Source organism: Haliaeetus albicilla, chromosome 1, assembly GCF_947461875.1.
Source record: "Haliaeetus albicilla chromosome 1, bHalAlb1.1, whole genome shotgun sequence".
NCBI classification, from domain to species: domain Eukaryota; kingdom Metazoa; phylum Chordata; class Aves; order Accipitriformes; family Accipitridae; genus Haliaeetus; species Haliaeetus albicilla.
Genome location: NC_091483.1, coordinates 35,170,249 through 35,190,806, shown reverse-complemented (window position 1 = coordinate 35,190,806; position 20,558 = coordinate 35,170,249). Strand labels below are relative to the sequence as shown.

At 40.1% G+C, this 20,558-nt stretch overlaps 1 protein-coding gene across 7 annotated transcripts in view; it reads left to right on the top strand.

Moving 5' to 3' along the window:
- SH3D19 (SH3 domain containing 19) overlaps positions 1 to 20,558 on the top strand; it is a 124,060-nt gene that overhangs the window by 83,700 nt on the left and 19,802 nt on the right. For 5 of the 7 annotated variants that reach the window (XM_069785119.1, XM_069785126.1, XM_069785095.1 and 2 more), the window contains 5 exons: positions 728 to 770; positions 2,006 to 2,153; positions 2,383 to 2,584; positions 3,198 to 4,187; positions 17,463 to 17,570. In XM_069785119.1, the coding sequence (XP_069641220.1) occupies positions 728 to 770; positions 2,006 to 2,153; positions 2,383 to 2,584; positions 3,198 to 4,187; positions 17,463 to 17,570 (1,491 nt within the window). The remainder of the gene's footprint in view (positions 1 to 727; positions 771 to 2,005; positions 2,154 to 2,382; positions 2,585 to 3,197; positions 4,188 to 17,462; positions 17,571 to 20,558) is intronic. The other 2 variants (XM_069785102.1, XM_069785145.1) reach the window with 2 other exon arrangements.

Sequence of the window (20,558 nt, the reverse complement as noted above, 5' to 3'; positions counted from 1 at the left end):
GCACTTGCTATGCAAAAATTTGTCCCTCGGATAATTTCCTTTTCTCTCTAAAGAAATCAAAAAGAAAATACAATGTGGCCATTGAAAAAATTATTTGAATATAAATATGGCAAAAATAGAAAAACGAAGAGATTAATCCACAAGTGATTAAACTTTAGGAAGTTTCTAGCTGGGAACATTTAATTTTTTCTTTTTACATAAAGGGGGGTGAAATAGCTTCTTAGATTTTGTGCGTTAGTACTTTTCCCTTCTCTAAAACAAACAAAAAGAGACATTAAAAAAGATTAAAGAACACATCTCAGAAATGAGCCATCAAAGCAAAGCCAGATGTGTTTAACACTTCTTTTTGTTTTATTCATGGATTGTTTTGACTACAGACAAAGAAGTTTCAACTCTAGGGTCACCGCAATGCAGAATGCAGGAATGTGTGGTGAGGAAGAAAAAAGGGGACAGGACCATCTCTCTTGGTGGTAACTTGGACATAGAGTGACTTAAACGGATTATGAAACTGCACCCAAAACCTTTTAGAAACTTCTCATATTTAATACAAATAATTTTATTTTTTTTAAACTTGGCCACTCTTAAAATCTGGAATTTATGATCAGATGCTGTATGTTCTCCATTTCATTGATAGTGGATTGGTAAGGGCTCTGCTATTATCCTCATCTTATTGCTGTGACAGTATATTTTAACCTCTTCAAAACTTTTGTTTCTTTTCTTTAAATAGCTTCTCGGACCTCTAGCCATAGCGAACAGCAGAGGGATAGAAGGTATGATGCTGTTTTTCATATTGCAATTAGGTGTTACTGTAAGGCTTGTTAGATTGTGTCACAGTATTAGTTTTTGTGGAATTCTCCTCTATTTTTTTTTTTTTCCTTCTTTCTATTCTTAGTGTGTTTAAAAGTAAATTAGACTTGGAATAAAATAAAAATACTGTGATTCTTAAGCACAGGGTAGGTTAAGAGTTTGAGGAGTTTTCTCATCAACTTCTGTATGTGTCCTCAAAAAAAAATGCAACCAACCATCAAGCCTCTGCAGAACTGTTTTACTTTCCTGACATCTATTTACAGAATCACTTGACAATGAAAATAAGCACACTTTCAGGCCTCCTTCCAGTTTCTCAAAGGGTATTGAGAAAGGAGGTCACCAACCTGGATAGCTGGTGAACTGAGTCTGCCATTATTTCAGGTGTGAAGAAATTGTAGCCCCTCCCCCCCCCTTTTTTTTTTAATTTCTTTTTACAATAGTTTTAGAAGTTATGCTTGTGCAGGTTTTTTTGTCAGCAGACAGAGGCTTCTGTAGCAGATGCTTCATCTACTCACAAAACTCACTTCTCATAGTGTATTTTGTGAGAGACTCTAGATTGGTCAGTGGTACTCTGGGGGCCGTGGTCTGGGAAGGTGGGCCATCACGGCAGCTTATGCTCTAAAGCAGTCGTTACAGTGATAAAACAGGAGTAGTGCCTACCGGTCCTTAACTGTCACAGAAGTCTCTATTGTGCTAGGTGCTGTAAGCAGATAGGCCCTGTCCCAAAGGCCTCCTGAGGCTTGCTGTGCCCCACTTCAGCGAAGTGGGAGGTTTCCCTAGAGGTCTGAGGGTAGACAAGCTTTTAGGTAGCCAGCCAGAAGGAGTTTTAACTATCCTACTGTTTTCACATTGTAGCAGGCTAAGGGCAAACACATGATTAGTTCTCATTACCTGTTGAAGACTAAGACTTCTTCCATCTAATTGAGTTACACTTGTGTTTTAGTACTTTAAACATGTAAATTATTTCACTGAAGCCAGTAAACCTACTTTTTGGCTTAGGCATTTAATTAGGTCCTTTGAATAGAAGCCTAAGTGCTTGTTAGAAAGGTCAGGTAAGTTACTTTGAAATAATGGAAAAACATCTTTGGTTACATCAAAAAGACCTGATTTCCCATGCTGAGAAAACCTTGGTCTTTTATACTTAAAAGAACTATTTAAAATGTTTTAGGTAATTATTCCCCTTTGCCTTCATTTCCAGGCGTCCTGAAATTACAATAGTTGCTGCTGAACCCCTCCGGCCATCCTCCTGGTTTCCAGGTGCAAACCCTGTCACTCCTCATGGATTAGGGTTCCCTTCTGCTTCATCTCATGCTCAGTGGAGGAGAAATGAGCATATTCCTGCTGAGGTGAGCGTGAATTTACATGAGGTGTGTTTGATTTACAAAGGTAAAAAGCACGTTAAGTTAGAGAGGAACAGAGTTTTTGCTTGCTTAGACTTTCATAACATTGAATAAAAGACTATGACAGCATTCTTTTCCTCTGCATATGTTAATTTAGTATTTTTAAATTTATATGCTCTTTTTTTTAAAGGATCACATCTGGACGTACATTAATATTTATCTCTCTGTTTTGTAGCTTCCACCATCATATGAGCAGGTGATAAAAGAAATCAATCAAGTGCAAGTCAATACAACAAATAACAATAATGCTGCTGCTCCTAGACATACCACTACTTCTGCAACACAAACTGACTTTCCAGAGGAACTAATCGGCCATTTGCCAGGAAGTAATGTAAAAACTAGTGTGCCTACACACTGGGAATCTGCAGGCTATCCGGGTGAGGCTGGTTTGGATTTCTTATTGATGCAAACCTTACTCTGTCTCCTGAAGATGTTCTTTATTATTGGTCTGTGCAGCATTTAATATGAATAACAGTTAAATTTCTGTGAATTATTACTGGTGTAAATTTCTATAAAAATCCCCTCTTCTGAAGAACTGCCATTGCATTCACGGTCAGACTATGATTAAACCTTGAAAGTTTTGCTCGATTCAGCTATAATGGCAATTGCTTTGAGGCCAGAGGAGGTCAGATGTCCAGCCAGAATAACAGCAGTGTTACACGTTCAGACTGAAAAGTGTGAAAACCAAGCTGGGGACAATACTGTACTATTCTTTGGTCTAGATGTTGCTTGCATGCCCCTCATGCTGCAAGCTAACAAGTAGTTTTAAACTCACAATGTGTATATACCATGCATTTTAGCAATCTTCAGCTTCTTCCTAGAGATTGTATATTTTTTTTCATTCATCTTTTTAGAAAGAGAACTGCAGTTTCACAAGCAGCAGTAAGTTCTGAATGAAAACCATCATGTTTACCATTCCGATGGCTGACAAAAAATAACATAAATAAAGTGTTCTGGAATAGGTAACTGAAACCTTTTCTTTTCTGTTAGCAGGGCAGAGTCCTCTTAAACCTCCTAGGCCTTCTGCATATCTCCTGAATAGGTGTCTTTCAGAAAATAAGAATCCCTTAATAGTTTTTGAAGTGTCTGAAGGTCAGAGGTGCCAAGAAAATCCCAATGCTGTGATACCTCCTGTGCCAAAGCCAAGATCAAGAAGCAATCTCAGACCTGTGGTCAAAAATACTGAAAGTAAGGTAGACAATGGAGAAGTGAACCAGCCTACCACGGAAAGGCAGCAACGTCCAGTTCAGCAGTCACCTCTGTTAGATGACAGCTTACTAGACAATCACTTGGCGATGGACAGCATGAGTACAGAAAAGAGCCAAAATAGTATTGTTTCAAGGATCAAAGTTTTTGAATCCCAAGGAACTAATACCTCAGGATTATCAAAAAAGCCAGAAGTTGCCCCTCGTTCATTCACCCCAAGACCTATTACTGCAAAGAAGCCAGTAGTTGCTCCAAAGCCAGGGGTAAGCAGAATTTCAGGAGACTGGGATGCATGGACAGAAAGCAAATCAACACCTTCCAAGGAATTGCAGCCTCAACCTGAAGTAGTTGGGAGCAGTGTTGTAACCAAACCTGAGCTGCCAAAGAAGCCAAAACCTGGCCTTGTTAAAAGTAGTAGTAGTGATTTTCTTGATGTAAGGAGTGGATCAGTTGCAGAGAACAGCAATGGACAAAAGAAATTTCCCGTTCCTGCTCCAAGGCCTCTCGTTCCTAAAAAGTCACGTTATGCAGAAAATCCTGTCCTTTCTTTGGCCACACTAAAACCGATTGCTGCTCCCCCACAGGCTTCTGTATCTGCCCAAGAAAAAGTTTTCAAGTCTCTGGGGGAATTGTCACCTGCAGCCAACTCCTCAGCACCTGCTTTGCAAAATAATCTAGATGTGGAAAGAGATCTGATCAGTTTTGATGATGATGTTTTGCCCATAAGTCCAGCTTGTGTAGTTAAAGATAGCATCAGTTCTGAAGCAGTAGCAGGTAAGAAGAAATTTTTTTAAACTGTCCCTGTGGTTACTCTTTGCAGGTGTATGAGCCTGTGTGAGTTATGTCTACCTGTCTTGGTGGGGTTTATGTGTGTATATGAAATTCTTGGTTTTCTATTATGTCAAGATCACTATGAAATTACTTGGATTTTGAGACTCAGGAGGTTTCAAGGCTATATAAATCTCAGAACTTGCCTGCTGGATTTATTACGTGATTACTAAAATAATGATAAAAGACTTGATGTTATACGCTAGATGTCACCTCCAGAATGTATCATAATTCTCTCTGGGGAACTTGGGACATCTTATCTCTCACCATCTAATCTAATTTATTTGAGTGCCTGAAGTTCTGTAGTGGAAACCTAGTCATCTAGAGAAGCAGCAATGTTTGTTACGTTTATGGAAACTTGTCATCAAACATACTGGTATACTCTGTCCATCTCACCAGTGCCTAATTGTCTCTTTCCTCTCTTTGTGGTTTGTCTTGTCTTGTCTTGTCAAGCAACTATGTGCTTGTTATGCAACTTCAATTTTTTCTAATAAGTGAAAATAATTATTTTGTATGGACAGATTAATTACTACAGCTACATCCCTTTCATAAACCTTGTTTGATTCCATTAAGCACTTGGGGTTGATTTTTTAATGCTGTTTTAGTTAAAGACACAGGTTGGTGTTGGGCTGTCATTAAATTTTATAGCAATAGGTTTTTCCCTCTTAATATTCAGGTATGTCCTGATTTAGCTTATCAGCTCCATTGCAATCCAGAGAGAGTTCTGCTTTAAAACAGATGGTGTATGTCATACAAAATGTTTGTTCAAGGGACTATGATTTTTAATTTTTTTTAACCTCATTTGTCATTAAACATCTCAGCTTTCTGAAAAGAGAAGCATAGATACTGTGTAGTTGTCACAGTAAATCGATATTAATGATTGTTAACAAATGCAATTTCTTCACAGTTTGTGGATTATATAATTAGATGTATTTCTGATTTGTTATTGTTTCTCCTCTCTATTGGCATAAAAACCCCAAGGCAGATGTAGAAAGTCCCTTAAAGCCCTAAACTGCTAACATCAGCATGTATGGACATACAGATTTCAGGGGAGCTTAATGAAAGCAGTGAAATAAGGCAGCAGAAGATCCTGTAGGGAGAGGTGATTAGCTCAACATGGACACAAGTCCATTTTTTCTTGGACTGACAGATTCCAGGAACACTACAGAAGCTGTACCAAGCCTGGCAGGAAGCAGGAGTACAGGGTGACTGGAGAGGTGTTTCGTACTTACATCAAGGAAGTGTATGACTGATGGTGTCTAGCTGGGAATAGTCATGGTCATTGCATCTGGGGACTGGAGTCGTGGAACAGCCACTGTGCATGTGATAGTTTTAGAAGAAAGTTAGAAGCGTGAGGGAAGACTCTTGCTTTCTGTGCATTTAGGGTAAATCTTTTGTAGTTTCAGTGATTTTATTTTGATTAATACATGCAACAAACAGAAGGAAAATGTAACTGTTCTAAGCAGTAGGCAAGAAAAGAGAATATTTAAATTTTGAAAGTGCATAAAAAGGAAAATGTTTTGGCTGTGTACGCTAAAAGACTGCCTTTCCCCCAACCTGGAAAAATTAAGTAACCTTAATTTTTCTGTTAAATCAGAGTTTGAGTGATCCCAAATGAAAATCACCTGAAAAAATAGCTTTCATGATAAAGTGGTAAGAATGTCAGTCTTCCTCTTTCTGGTTGGTGTCCTAGGTGTTATTCTTGATTTAATTAAGAAAAAAATACTTACCATTCTCATGGTCAACAAAAGAATTATTCAGATGATAGCTTCCTGACTTCTTGAGTCACCTGTCCATGATGTTATTCATTCAATAAAATGGCATCTTTGCTGCAACCCCTTCTTACCTACTAAAGAGAAAAAGGTCTGACAGCATTATCACTTTATTACACTGTAAAATTAGGATTCATTCCAGATTTTTACAGGCATTTGTGAGCTCAAGATCATATCCTGTACTCTTTATTACTAATCCAGCACTATGTCTTGAGAAAGCATCCACAAGAAGAACACTGGCTTTCTGAAAAATGAGGCAACACGGAGCACTAACACTAGCTATTTCTCATGTTCCCATAGGAACAGCTTAGGATTTGCAAGATGAATCCACAGTAAAATGTTTTGTAAAGGCAGGAAGAGAAGCTCTAATCTTGGTCCCATTTCCCCAGACCTTTGCATTTCTTACATATTTGTCACTGTCATTACTTAGCAAAATGACATTGCTCCGCTTGTTGTTATGGCAACCCTAGGAAAGGAAGAAGGCTTTTATGCAGTGGTGTTTGAAACTAAGCACCAACAGCTTGTTTGTCAAAGAACAGTGTTACCTCACAGATTGTAGTGTTCACAAAAGTTAATTTTTTTCTGATATAGGACAAATGCGTCTGGTACTTAGACTAATGTAAATAGAACTGGACAGATCGATCACTGCTGCTGCTAATGCCTGATGCAACAGTAAGAAGGTGAAGTGTTCAGCTGATGATGAGGCAGGCGCAGAAGTTGAAGTGAGCATATGAACGAAAAAGTGAAACAGGCCAAACAAATGCAGAATCTCCACAGCAATTTAGTTGACTGACATAAGATGCCAGCTTCCTCTAACAGAAGGCTACCATCTCCACAGTAGTGAAAGATATTTGAATATTATCTATGTGCTAAGATCAACAGTGTTGGCAACAAACCAGTTTATAGTTTCACCAGTTTAACTGTCAGTGTTAACTGGTAGTTTAACTACCAAAGCTAGCTGGATGATTTTCTTTCAAGTTTACCTCAGGCAGTCCCATGGGTTTCATCAGTGTTTGACAGCATCTCCAACAGCACAGCTTTCAGTAGAGTGAACTTGCTCTTACTCAAACATTAATCATTTTATCTTTGCCCAACCTATATGGAGGGGGGGAACCGTTCTGGTACAAATAGAGACTCTGGGTACCAAGATCCCTTTCAAAGGTTTCAGCATCTACTCTGTCACTTGAAGTCTGTGGGACCTTTGGAAGCTCTACAGCTCTGAGATTCAGAGGTGAACTGTGGCAGAACCTTGCATCCAACTCGTGCCTCTGATGCTGGCCCAAGGGAAGTGCCAGCAAGGAGAAGTCAGGAATGACAAATATGTAGAACTGCTCCTTTCATCAGCAGCCAAAATTGATGCCAGTTTTAAGTGCCGTAATTTTGGACTCAAAGGCTAGAGATAATGTTCAAAGCCATTTGTATCCTAATGAAACTACTCCGGTTCAAGTCCGTCATTTAGAATGTGAAAGCATCTGTTTGGGACTCTAAATCTTGAGGTGCTAATGCCTTGATGACAGTTGTGATATTTTGGATCATCTGGAGTATTTTTACATTTCTCTTATAGCTGGTAACAGGGATTTGTGCAGTTCCTGAAGGTTAAAAGTTTTGGTAATCTGTTAGGTGGGCTTTCTTCTCACTAATCCATTTTTAAAAAGGCTTGAAAATGAAATCCTAGTGCAAGTTGAACTGAGTGTAAATTCCATGGCTTCAGAAGATCCATGATTTTACCCATAACTTATATTAATTGTTATGTTAAAGCATGTAGTGTGCCTCCTTGCTAAATATTCTAAGAATGTATGTTTTGGACAAAGAAAGTGAGGTAACAGTGCATTTAAAGCACACATTTAAATTAAAACCTGGAGGTGATCTTACTAGAATGTTTTCATTCCTTTTTGCATGTGGAGAGTTATTCTTCTCTCTCATCTTCTCTCTTTCTAAAACAGCATATAATTCACTGATTACTCTATGCCTGATATACCAGAACTCAATTTAAACCAAATTCTTAGAAAAGTAGTTCAGAGAGCGCCTTACCTTACCAGCAGGAGACAGCTCTCTCTTTTGGTATCTTAATCATATTAGTGTATTTCAATTCTAACAGTAATACTACTGCATTTCTTAATTGTTTTATCTATCTAGCTGTCTATCTATCTATCTACTTCATCACAGTATAAAAGTTCATTTCTGCCTGTATGGTGAAAAAAACACCAACCAAACTAATGCTGCTATCCATTTATATGTATTGCTCCTTCTTGTGGCATGAACGGTAGAGTCTGGGTGACATTGTCAATTCAGAAAAATTGCTGCTTGAACTCCAAATTTGTCTGCTGTGGGGATATTGACCAGCTGCTTGTTTTTAATTGAAGGAAAAGAAGGAAAAGAAAAAAAGAACTGAGATATTTCTAACTGGTAGATTAGTCCAGACATATCTTCAAAATAATGCAGCTTTTCTTAGGGTTCTGCAGCGTTACTTCTGATGACTCTTTGTGCTGGTTTTGGCTGGGATAATTTTCTTCATAGTAGCTAGTACGGGGCTATATTTTGGATTTGTGCTGAAAATAGCGTTGATAATGCTGAGATGTTTTAGCTATTGCTGAGCAGTGCTCACACAGAGCCAAGGCCTTTTCTGCTTTTCCTCCCACCCCACCAGCGAGGAGGCTGGGGAGGCACAAGAAGTTGGGAGGGGACACAGCTGGGACAGCTGACCCCAACTGACCCGAGGGATGTCCCAGACCATATGACATCATGCTCAGCAGATAAAGCTGGGAAGAAGAAGGAATGGGGGGACATTTGGAATGATGGTATTTGCCTTCCCAAGTAACAGTTACATGTGATGGAGCCCTGCTTTCCTGGAGATGGCTGAACACCTGCCTGCCGATGGGAAGTGGTGAATGAATTTCTTGTTTTGCTTTGCTTTGCCTTGTGTGCATGGCTTTTGCTTTACCTATTAAACTGTCTTTATCTCAACCCATGAGTTTTTGCGCTTTCACCCTTCCGATTCTCTACCCCGTCCCACTGGGGGAGAGTGAGTGAGCAGCTGTGTGGGGCTTAGTTGCCGGCTGGGGTTAAACCGCCACACTCTTGTGGTTATTTTAAAGTTACCTGTCTCCTTTTTTACTTACTGCCAGAAGTATCATCCCCAGAAAAGAGCAAGCTGTCTCATCCATTTTAATCTGCTGTTTGGCTTAAACCCCTGACAAAACCAGATTTACCTGAAGACTTGCTATTGTGGGGTGGAGTAGTGGAGGTATGGGTCTGTGTTGTGTCCTGTTGGTTTTGCTGCAAGGTTGGCAATCTCCAGCAGAAGTGGTAACAAGCATCCATTAACTCTTCACAGGCTACAGATGTTTGCTTAGTAAACATAAATTGGAGCCTTCAAAGAGCTTGGAAGTGACTCCACTGTTACCACAGGAGAGGGCCTTATATCTAGTTTCAGGAAACAAATAAGGTTTTTAAATCATAGCTATGTAGTAGATGAGGAGCCCTTTAGGTTGTCAAATGCAAATGAATTTGCTTTTGAGTTCCATGTCTATAGATGCTGTTAAGTGGTAACACACAAATAATATTGTTCTTAATAATAATTGTCTTCTCGGATGATTAAATCTGTTTAGTTTACAGTAACACTTAAAATGCAGATATCTTTTGATCAGAAAGATTGTCAAAGAACAACAAAATGCTTATTTAAAAGAAGTGTTTATAAATAGAACTATTGTTTTCCTTTGCTGAAAGCATGTGAGATTCTTGTAAGAGGGTACATAGGTATTTTAAACAACATTAATAAATTCCCTTGTCCTTCACGTTTTCATTAAAAAGATTTTGTATGCCCTACTGTTTTCCATCATCAATCTGCTGCTTTGGAGATTTCCAGCTTGCCTGTTTTGGGGCACTTCAATCTCTTGCCAGTGAACAAGCATTCATTCACCTGACAAGAATGGACAAGGCTGTGTTTCTTAATCTCCAGGGTAATTTGGAGTTTGGTTTTTTTTGTCACCCACTGTATGTCCAAATACCCTCTGGCATCCAATTTTTGAAGTTAGACCAGGTTATGCAACCAATTTCTAACAACATGACCTCATGGCTGACCTGTTCTGGGCAGGAGGTTGGATTAAAGACCTCCTAAAGGCTCTTGCAATCTGAACTATCCTAGTCTTACTTGAACTAGCAAAATAGATTAATGATGTAGGAATAGCCTCCAAACTCTCACATAATAGCTCGTGCTGTTCTAAGCAGTCCTTTTGTGCCAGAGGCGGTGTAATTACTATCACCTTTACTAGTATGGATAAACTAGCAATGAACCAAATGGTTGTGCTATTCTAGATTTTATTTCATCTGCTCTCCAGCTTTCTAACAGTGTAGATGAGATATTTCACTGCTCAGTTAAGGACATCTTGCATTTTCAACAAGTACATTTAGTTTGGATCTTCTGCTGCATCTCTCAGCAATTTTTTTTCCTATACTTTCCAGACAATATCAAACTCTACATAATTCTTTGACTTGTGGACTTTTGCCATATTGATGGCTAGGCTCCTTCTGCAAACTCCACATGTGCCCTGTAAATGTCATTCATTCTTTGGATTGGACTCGTTCCTCAAAAATGGTGATCACTGGCCTTGAGTTGCCTTACTTGTTGTGGTGATCCGTCAGATGTCAGCAGTGAACAGGGAGCAATGCCTAAAACCTATGCAAGTAGTTCACTACATTTACTGCTACTCAGAGCAGAGAAAATGTTGCTGGATAAATTCTTCCTGTCCTGAAGTCTTTGCACAACTATTTTTAAAAAATCTTGTTAATCTGTGAGACATTTGAAGTTTCTGTTTTGGCATCTGGACATAATATTTCTGGGAGGAAAAATAATCCTCAAGACAAAACTTTCTGACATTACTGTGTGCTTGCTCTGGTGTTGTGTGCTTTTGATAAAACAACATAAGCAGATGTAGAAATAAAACTAATGCTTTGGCAACTGCACTGGAAAAGCTACTTATATGTAAAGGTTGTTATATAGAAGAGATCTTTACCAGCCCACTCAAGTACCTGTTTGACTAAATGTGCCCTATCAGGTAAAGCAAATCTCCTTGGCCTGATGAACTATAATTCTTTGAATGAAGCAGGACTACACAGTCCGTTTATAGCCTCTACCAAAATAACTGGGCTAGTCATGAAAAACCTCTTTGTAGATCGGGCAGAAAGAAATCTTAGAACGTTATGGTAGCAGATTTGCTTATCTCTTCTCCAATTTTAAGCCTGAAGCCATACTGAGTCTACTCCTGAATACTGTATTCCTTTTATTTGAGTGACCTGGTCTACTCTCCTAGTGTTAGGAGAATGCTGGGAAGCCTGAATTTCCCCTGAGCCTACTTTCAGGTTATGTGCAGATTACATCCTGAAAGAGCCTGCATCCCATTCTCTTTCTTTTTTTTTTCCCTTTTTCTGTTTTGATTTCCCAGTCTATTAAAAGATATGGTCATGACCAGATCATGGCAATTTTCCATGCAGAGGGAGCTGCAAATTGCATATTTTGAGAAAGGTGGTGTAGTCTATATTATTCTCTCTGGGTCAGAAATACCATTTCTAAGAACAGTGAACTGTTAATTTTGGTGATGAAAAATACTGGGGAAAACTGAGATTGGGAAAATCACTGGTGCTGGAATTTAGGTACGATACCTGTCTAATATGTCTATTTTTAGTTGTAAATAGGTTGAGATTTAGAATGTCTGAGTGAACATCAGACTTTTGGTTGTCGCATTTCACAGTGTTTCTTGAGCATAGACCCTATTCCTCTGTCAGGTTTCCATTGAATCTCCAGCTATATTACTAGGAGGGGCCTGTTGTTGAAAAACTTCGCCCAAGTATGGGTTAAGTATGCTTCCACAAACACCAGAGTGGTTTCATGGGGCTAGGTTTTAATAAAACCATTTGTTGGTGAGGCTTGGCTCTGTTCTCTGTTCCTGGAAGACCTCAATAACAGTACTGTTGTGTGTGAGGAGAATGTGCGAGCCTTGCCTTTAACAGCTGATTTAGTTTTTTTAATTAAACATTGAAAGTAGACACAGTTGCATACTTCTGTGGTGGCAAGTGTTATAATATCAGCATCAACATCTTTTGTACTATGTTGTTCTCGTGTACTGAGAGTAGTTCTTGCAGAACTGAGCATCTTCACAGCAGATACTGCTATGCTGTGCTTTTAGCTTTCCACATCTGATGTGTTTGGAGATTCCTCTTTATCGCTGCTAAGGTATCTGTTACCCTCTTACTACCACTTACTGAAAGACTACCAATAAATATTTCAGAAAGATACCCATCTGTCCTGCTCATATGGGCAAAACCTAGCGTTTGTTCTGTAACCTCCTAATTTTTTATTTTAAACAAGGATGGTAAATGAGAGCGGGGAAAATGAGCTGCCTCTCCTAAACTGGTAAAAGAAAGAGATGATACACGGTATATTTGAATACACAGTTTTCATTTGTCTTTCCTGCAAACAAGTGCAGTAATACATGTTATCACATAAACCTTTGAAACAGAAGCTGTAGCAAAGGGAGACTAAGGAAGACACAGGCTTTAAGCATCATTGTAAAAGTTTAATAAAAAAAAAATCAATAGAAGTCTGTGGATATATGTTATGAAAAATGTCTTGCAGATTAATTTCCTTGAGCTGAGAAGCTTTAAATGAGTACATTAACAATTCTGTTTTCACACCTCCGTGAATTATGCTCAAACGATGCCCAATTGTTGTTAAACAACATAAAAATTTGATATGCTGTCAGTCCCATTGCACAAAGCAGCACAGTCGTTTACTCAGCCAATTTCTGCTGCAAACCCAACACTGGGGAATGGAATAACACAAACAAGGTAATAAGTTTTAAACTAATTATGAGGTGACAACAGTATAATTGAACATAAGATAATGAGTGGAAAACTAAGGTTCATCAAATGGTTTTCTCAGCCTTAAAAATTACTTTTCTCAGACTTAAAAATTACTTCTCAGATTTACTGATTTAGAGACCTCTGCCCACTGTTGAATGGTCGAGAAAACCATTTTTACGCATAGCAGTCATTAACAGCTGACAAGCAGTAATTTTGTACAATTTTAAATCTCCCATAAATTTACAATAACAGATCTGTGATTATTTTGGGGGTTTAGAACATTTCTACTTGTTGTCACAATGTATATATTTTTATGAGATGGAGGCTTTGGAAAATTGTTTCCTCCTTGTTCATGCAGAACTTCCTTAACCTCTGCAGAACCTTACCTTGAGAGATGCTCCACATGCAGGTGTGTTCCCTATGGTCCTGCTGTGTCAAGGAGCCCATGACTTAGCCCTGCTCACCTTTCTTTTGCTCGCCCTGTGTCTCCAGCTTCCCGATGGGCCAGTGCAGCTTTAAGGCCCCACTGCCCTGCTGCCTCGTCAGGGTCACTCCTCAGATCTGTTGCAGAGTTGTCAGATAACTGAAAGGTCACTCTGAACACCAGCATAAGAGTTAAGATTAGATAAATCTTCTGTTTTGAATGCAATTCAAATGTTAGCATTCTAGCTAGCAGGCATAGGTATAAAGGAATAAAAGAAAATTGTAACTACAGGCTTGCTCTAAGAGTGGGATTTTTGTTTCTTGTAATGACCGTACTGCCAGAATGCTTACACTTGTCTTGTGGTCTGTGTTTTCAAGTCCTCTACAAAAAACCTTGCTACAATAAAGCTTTCCTTGAAGAGACCTAAACCTTTTACTGACTAGTGCTAATCCATAACTTAAACAAGATGTTAGTTTTACCCTTACCTTCTAAAACATTGTGGGTTGCCTGTGCCTAGTTTCTGTATGCGCCAGTGTCTTTGGGCACAACGTGATGGAGCCATCTTCTGTCTAGATGGTAACAGAGCTTAGTTTTAACTATAGCCTGTATACCTTTAGCTGTAGACAAATTGTTGACCTGTGATGATCCTTTCTACCTGAAGTGTACGCTCAAAGCTGTTGTACAAGCACCCTGACAGAAGGAATTGGTGTGCTTTGATTCATGATTAAACTGTGACATGAAGGTACCCAGGCAGATTTCTGGGGAGCCTGTAGGCAGGTAGATCTCTTGACTCTGGGAGAGACCACGGCACAAACCGCCATGGCACACCTGTATGTGGTGGATACACCAGCGAAGACAGCCTTAAGCAAGGGGCTAGTGGGAGGTGGACATCTGAGCAGGGGTAAGCGTGCGTGGGCCTTGCGGCATGTTGTCCCTGCTGTTGCTACAGCTGCGCACTGGCAGCGGGATCTGGGGGTACGGACAGAGGGGGCTGCTGGCAGCAGGCAGATGTGCCCGGCAAGGAGGAGTGGCAGCTGTCGTGGTTTCAGCCCAGCCGGTAACAAAGGACCACGCGGCCACTCGCTCACTCCTCCTGCCCCCCTCCGGTGGGATAGGGGGGGAAGACGGAGGAGAGAAAAAAAACCAAAACTGGAACCTCGAGGGTTGAGATAAAGGCATTTTACTGGAACACCACAAAGAAATTGCAACAACAACAACGGTACTAATGAAAGAGTATACAAAAAGACTGATGCACAGTGCAACTGCTCACCACCCGGGACCCGACGCTCTGCCACTTCCCCCACCGAAAGTAGAGACCACCCCCCCGGCCCGCTCCCCATTTATATACTGAGCATGATGCCACATGGTATGGAATAGCTCCTTGGCTAGTTCAGGTCAGCTGCCCCGGCTATGCCCCCCACCTCCCAGGTTCCTGTAAAAAATTAACTCTATCCCAGCTGAACCCAGGACAGCAGCAGAGGCTGGGGTAGCTGTGACCGCCAAATCATGTGCATGCGGAAGGGCAGTCCATTACACTGTAATTTGGCAGCCCAGTATTACCCAGTGTTTTCTCTCTCTGAAATTACTTTGGACCTGGTTTTGTACTTGGTCTTCTTCCCCTCTCTCTAAAAATGCCAAGGCTTTTTTAATTAAAATGCTAAAAGGTTTTTAATGAGGTTGTTCATAAATAAATACTGTATTTCTGGATTTTTTTTAAATCCTATGTATATTCCTAGACACAGATTTCTAGTGTCTTGATAATCATAGAATCATAGAATCATTTGGGTTGGAAGGGACCTTAAAGATCATCGAGTTCCAACACCCCTGCCATGGGCAGGGACACTTTCCACTAGACCAGGTTGCTCAAAGCGTCATCCAACCTGGCCTGGAACACTTCCAGGGATGGGGCATCCACAACTTCTCTGGGCAGCCTGTTCCAGTGCCTCACCACCCTCACAGTAAAGAATTTCTTCCTTACATCCAGTCTAAATCTACCCTCTTTCAGTGTAAAGCCATTACCTCTTGTCCTATCACTACATGCCCTTGTAAAAACTCCCTCTCCAGCTTTCCTGTAGGTCCCCTTTAGGTACTGGAAGGCTGCTATAAGGTCTTCCTGGAGCCTTCTCTTCTCCAGGCTGAACAACCCCAACTCTCTCAGCCTGTCTTCATAGGAGGGGTGTTCCATTCCTCTGATCATCTTCGTGGCCCTTCGCTGGACTCGCTCCAACAGGTCCATGTCCTTCTTATGTTGGGACCCCAGAATGCAGTATTCCAGGTGGGGTGTCACAAGAGCAGAGTAGAGGGGCAGAATTACCTCCCTCGACCTGCTGGTCATGCTTCTTTTGGTGCAGCCCAGGATACGGTTGGCTTTCTGGGCTGCGAGCACACATTGCCGGCTCATGCTGAGCTTCTTGTTAACCAACACTCCCAAGTTCTCCTCAGGGCTGCTCTCTATCCATTCTCCGCACAGCCTATATTTAGGCTTGCGACTGCCCTGACCCATGTGCAGGACCTTGAACTTGGCCTTGCTGAACTTCATGAGGTTCACACAGGCCCACCTCTCAAGCCTGTCAAAGTCCCTCTGGATGGCATCTCTTCCCTCCAGTGTGTCGACCGCACCACGCAGCTTGGTGTCGTTGGCAAACTTGCTGAGGTGCACTCGATCCCACTGTCCATGTTGCCGACAAAGATGTTAAACAGCACCTGAGGAACACCACTCATCACTGGTCTCCACTTGGACATTGAACCGTTGACTGCAACATTTTGAGTGCAACCACCAGCCAATTCCTTATCCACCGAGTGGTCCATCCGTCAAATCCATGTGTCTCCAATTTAGAGACAAGGATATCATGTGGAACAGTGTCAAATGCTTTGCACTGCATTGTGTTATACTATCCAAAATTATCTGTAAGAAATCATGACTTCATATTACATAATTTTTTAAATTTTTTTTATAAGTGTTGAAAATAAAATTTTATCAAATACAGGGCTTTGAACTTTGTCAGAAAGTGTGGCAATAGTTTTGGGAAAGGGTATGTTTTTATAAAAAGTCCTGAAGAATTTAAAGAGATGCCCAGCATACTTCCTCTCTGAGACTCTGACACTCCATAAATAACATCTCATTGAGCTACACATCTAAAAAGGCCACCAGAGGAGATCAAACTTGGTTGTTGGGGCTATGAATATATGTCATAGAGAATTTATTGTCCGGAGTTCTTCTCCAGTTTCCACTTTACACATTTATGATACCGTTAAGTGTTGCCATTTTACTGCAGTTTTTGGTAATGTCAGAGAAAAAGGTAGCAGTTGTTAACAACAGAGAAGTGGTATAAATGAAGTATTGCTCTTTGGCATGAAGGTGTACTTGAGAAAGAACCCATTGATTTGGATTTTATTTATGTACAAGTATTTTTACAGCTGCTTTCTACATGCACATATGTTCCCATGCCTATTAATAAGAGACCAGTGCTTAAGTTTATGAAGCATAGAAAACGTTGCTCCTGTCTTACCGATGGAATGATTGGACAGGCTTGTAGAGGAATGAGTGATACAGGCAGGGGCAGAGCTCAGGCACGACTCCCAGTCCTTGGTCTGAACCAGTCTCCCCCATGACACCGGGTTTACAATCAACAAAATGATGCAGAATCTTCCAGGGAATTAGTTGTTCTACAGCAAAGACATTTTGTAATCAGTAATACTTAAATGCTTTGCATTTGTTTTGTTTTGTTTTGTTTCTATAGGCATTTTATCTGCTGCAGTGCTGATTCTTTAGCTTTAGCAAGATTTTATTGATTAAAACTTTTTAGCAAATGTGTTCGCAGCTATGTCTGCATATTGGAGCAACTGCTTTGAAAACATTTCCCTAAAGCCATCCTGATTTCAGGTCCCTATTACCAAGCAATGCAGTTCCTTTTGTTCAGTGGCTTATATAATCCCAGAAGGCATCTGGAGCATGTTTATGTTAAGTCAACTATCAATGCAGATGTACAGAAAAGACATGTTATTTACAAAGAGCTGAGTATGCTATTTGCATCAACCTGATTTTTTTTTTTTTATTACTTTCTTGGGTGTGAAATATGAATGTCCTTAATAATGAAAGCAATATGCAGCGAGATGTGTGTTCAGCAAATAAATATTAAATATGTTGGGTGTTTTTTTTCCTTTTAGATCCATTTCAGTTCCTCACCAAAATTGAACCTGCAAAGGAACAGACAGCTCAACCAGCTTTAGCCCGGAAACCCACTGTGATCCGAATCCCAGCTAAACCAGGGAAATGTAAGTTCTTCTCCCAAATTGTCTGAGAAGTCTCTGTCAGAAAATAATCTTAATTGGGACTTACTATCTACGAATTGAGTTGCTGTTTACTAGCTATATTAGCTGCCAAAGGAATCCCGTGATACAGTTTGACAAGATAGAGGAGCCAACATAAGGGCTGTGGTGGGAGGGAGAAATAGCTGGGAGTCATGTTCCCCTCTCCCTGCCTCCCAGCTACCTCGTCTGGCTCCCTCCCTTGTGCTAAGTTTGAAGTCCCTCAAACCTTATGGAGCTAATGCGTATCAGAGGTGAAACAGTGTGTGTGTGGGGATATAAAGGCTGGCAGGGAAGAGCTGGAGGAGACCCTTTCAGCAGAAGCATTAAATGCTGCTCCTGAGCTTCCTGGGAGCAGGACCCCCACTTGTCAAAGGAACAACATTAGTGTATTAAACTTTGCTTCAAACACAGCTTAGTTGGGATGTAAGCATAGTTTTCACAGCTTACATCAAAAAGTTCCCTTGACCCTTGTTAGATTTGAAATCTGTAGCCGTTTAAGCAATAGTATTTTGGTAGCAGCTGAGGGAACGAAAAAGGCCTGTGAGAACTTGGATGCAAAAACCTGATGTGTTCAACTTTGTGTCAAGGTCTAGATTATAGTTTTCTGACAGTTACCGTATCCCTAAAGCCTTCCACCTCTAATCCTTCACAGCTTTACAAATGACACTGACAGTACCTCAGAGTGGAAATTTATCAGAGCCCCACAAGGTCTTTGTGTTGATCTTTGTATGCTGGAGTGCATACTTGCTTCTGTTTAGCCTTATGGTTTATCCTCAAAGCTTAGGGAGAAATGTCACAAGATAGCTCTTAAAATTTGTATTTCAAAATCATGTTTTACTGCATTGAGTAGGCGTAGAGCCAACTTGTAGCAACTAGATGTCCAGGTGGCTTTTCTCCTAAGATTTTCTCTCATTATTTCCTGAGTTCCCTTTTCCTCCCACCACGCCCCCAGTGGTAAAATAGTAGGTTTTCTTTTCCTCTGCATATGTGAGAAATGCAGTAGAAATGATTAAAAATGCAGGGAAGACTGAAGGTAAAGCTATGAGGAGAAGTCTTTCTGTTAATACCTGATCATAAATAAAAGGGTTTTTTCAGTCGGAAGAATATGTTTATGAACTACTGTAAAGAACCCAAGACATAATTCTTGTCTACAAAGGAAATTGTAATTTCCATTAAAAAAAAAAAAAAAAAGAGGCCTGACAATTTATTTTTTTCTTTTTTTTTCCTGAGCTGGATTCTCTTTTGAACTTGTAGATAACTGGTCCCTTGCTGCTCTCTAGTGGTAATTGAACTTTCCACAGGAGACTGCCAGTCACTGTATTTGACTACGATTGTCAGGGGGGTGTAAAGGACTGCTTTATGGGAGGCTGTGGCTGGAAGATTAATGGGATGTGGAGAAACAGAAGCAGATTCCAAGAAAGTAGAGTAGCCTGTTGTCAGATAGGAACTGCTGCAGACATGTAAATTGTTAAAAGTTAAAAAATGAGAGAAGTACAACTGGGCCAAGGTATAACATAGATATAGTAGGATTTACCTTATAAGAGGGCCACATAATCTCAGTACAAGGGGTCTTTCACCATCGTGGGCATGGAGTGAGATTAATTCTGTCAGGAACCAGCACAAACCAAAAAGAAAACCCCCAATAAACAAACACCACCACCACCACCCCCAGCACTACCAAAAAGGAGACAGAGCTGGATGCTTAAGAATTTGAACTCTAGTAAAGCACTCATTTAGCATTAGCATTTTTGTCGAGATGTGATTAGAAAGGAAGCATTAAACTTCCACTTCAGTTATTACACTTAGAAATCACTGAGAATAACACCTGCCTTCTAGTTCTTGGAGTTTTTTTAAATTCTTTTATTTCCTTTAATTTTGTAAATCTCTTGTGCTTTTTATATATCAGTAAGGTATGATAAGAGAATATTTCTCCTGCAATTACTGTCAGGTTTTTTTTTTACTTCTCATCCATCATACTAGCTTAGAAGAGTGATGAACTTCACTAACTTTTTTCCCCCGTGCTTGGTCACTGCCAATACGGTAACTGTGACCTGCTCCTAGGAATAAGGGATTTATCCTTGAACTGATCCATTTTTAAAATCACACCAGTGTTTTAGATGATAGTAACGCAACTGAGGTGTTAAAAACAAACAACACTTCTCCTTCATATGTGTCGTTTCTTTGCTGAGAGTACTTTTCATGAAATGAGCAACTGAAAGTTTTCATTTGGATAGAATCTCTCCTCTTCTTTATCATCAGTCTATAAATGTCCAGACTGTCTACACATATCTTTACATAACTCCAAGACTGGCTGAACTTCAGAAGAGCTTAAGTGTCTGAAGTTCTTTGTATGAAATTAATTTTTTTGATATACAAATACATTGTAAAATAGATAGCAAGGTTCCAATATATAAAGACAAAATGATTGGTAAATATGCTGGCAAAACCTGTCCAAATGCTTTCCAGGCTTCAATGGCAGAGACATTGAAAGAAAATACCATATAATCAGCAGGTTTTTGTGTTCCTTATTGAGACTGAGGACGTCATCACTCTTCCCTAGTAAGAGCCGTACTGTTTCCTCTTCCATGTCCTAACTTCCATGTCCTAAATTTGCTTAGCTCCTTAAAGACTACTAGGGAGCTTCCATCTCTGTTTTCTTTCTGTCACCCTGAATTTTGTATCAGGCAACCGTTTCTTTTCTTGCCTTTACCTTTCTGGAGATTCTTCCATCCAAGTCTCCTGATCTTTCAGGGTTACTTGAAATAACCCTCAGCTGTTTTCCAGCCTTAAGGATATTCCAGGAGCTGACAGCTGAAAAAAGTGAGCCAGTTTAGAAATGTGGCTGAGAGATGGTGATGGTGTTTCAGGGTATTCAGTAATGAGTCTGACATTCCCAGGGGTAGAAACTCTTCTACTCATCTAATATTATATCAAGAAGTATTGCAGCTGAAA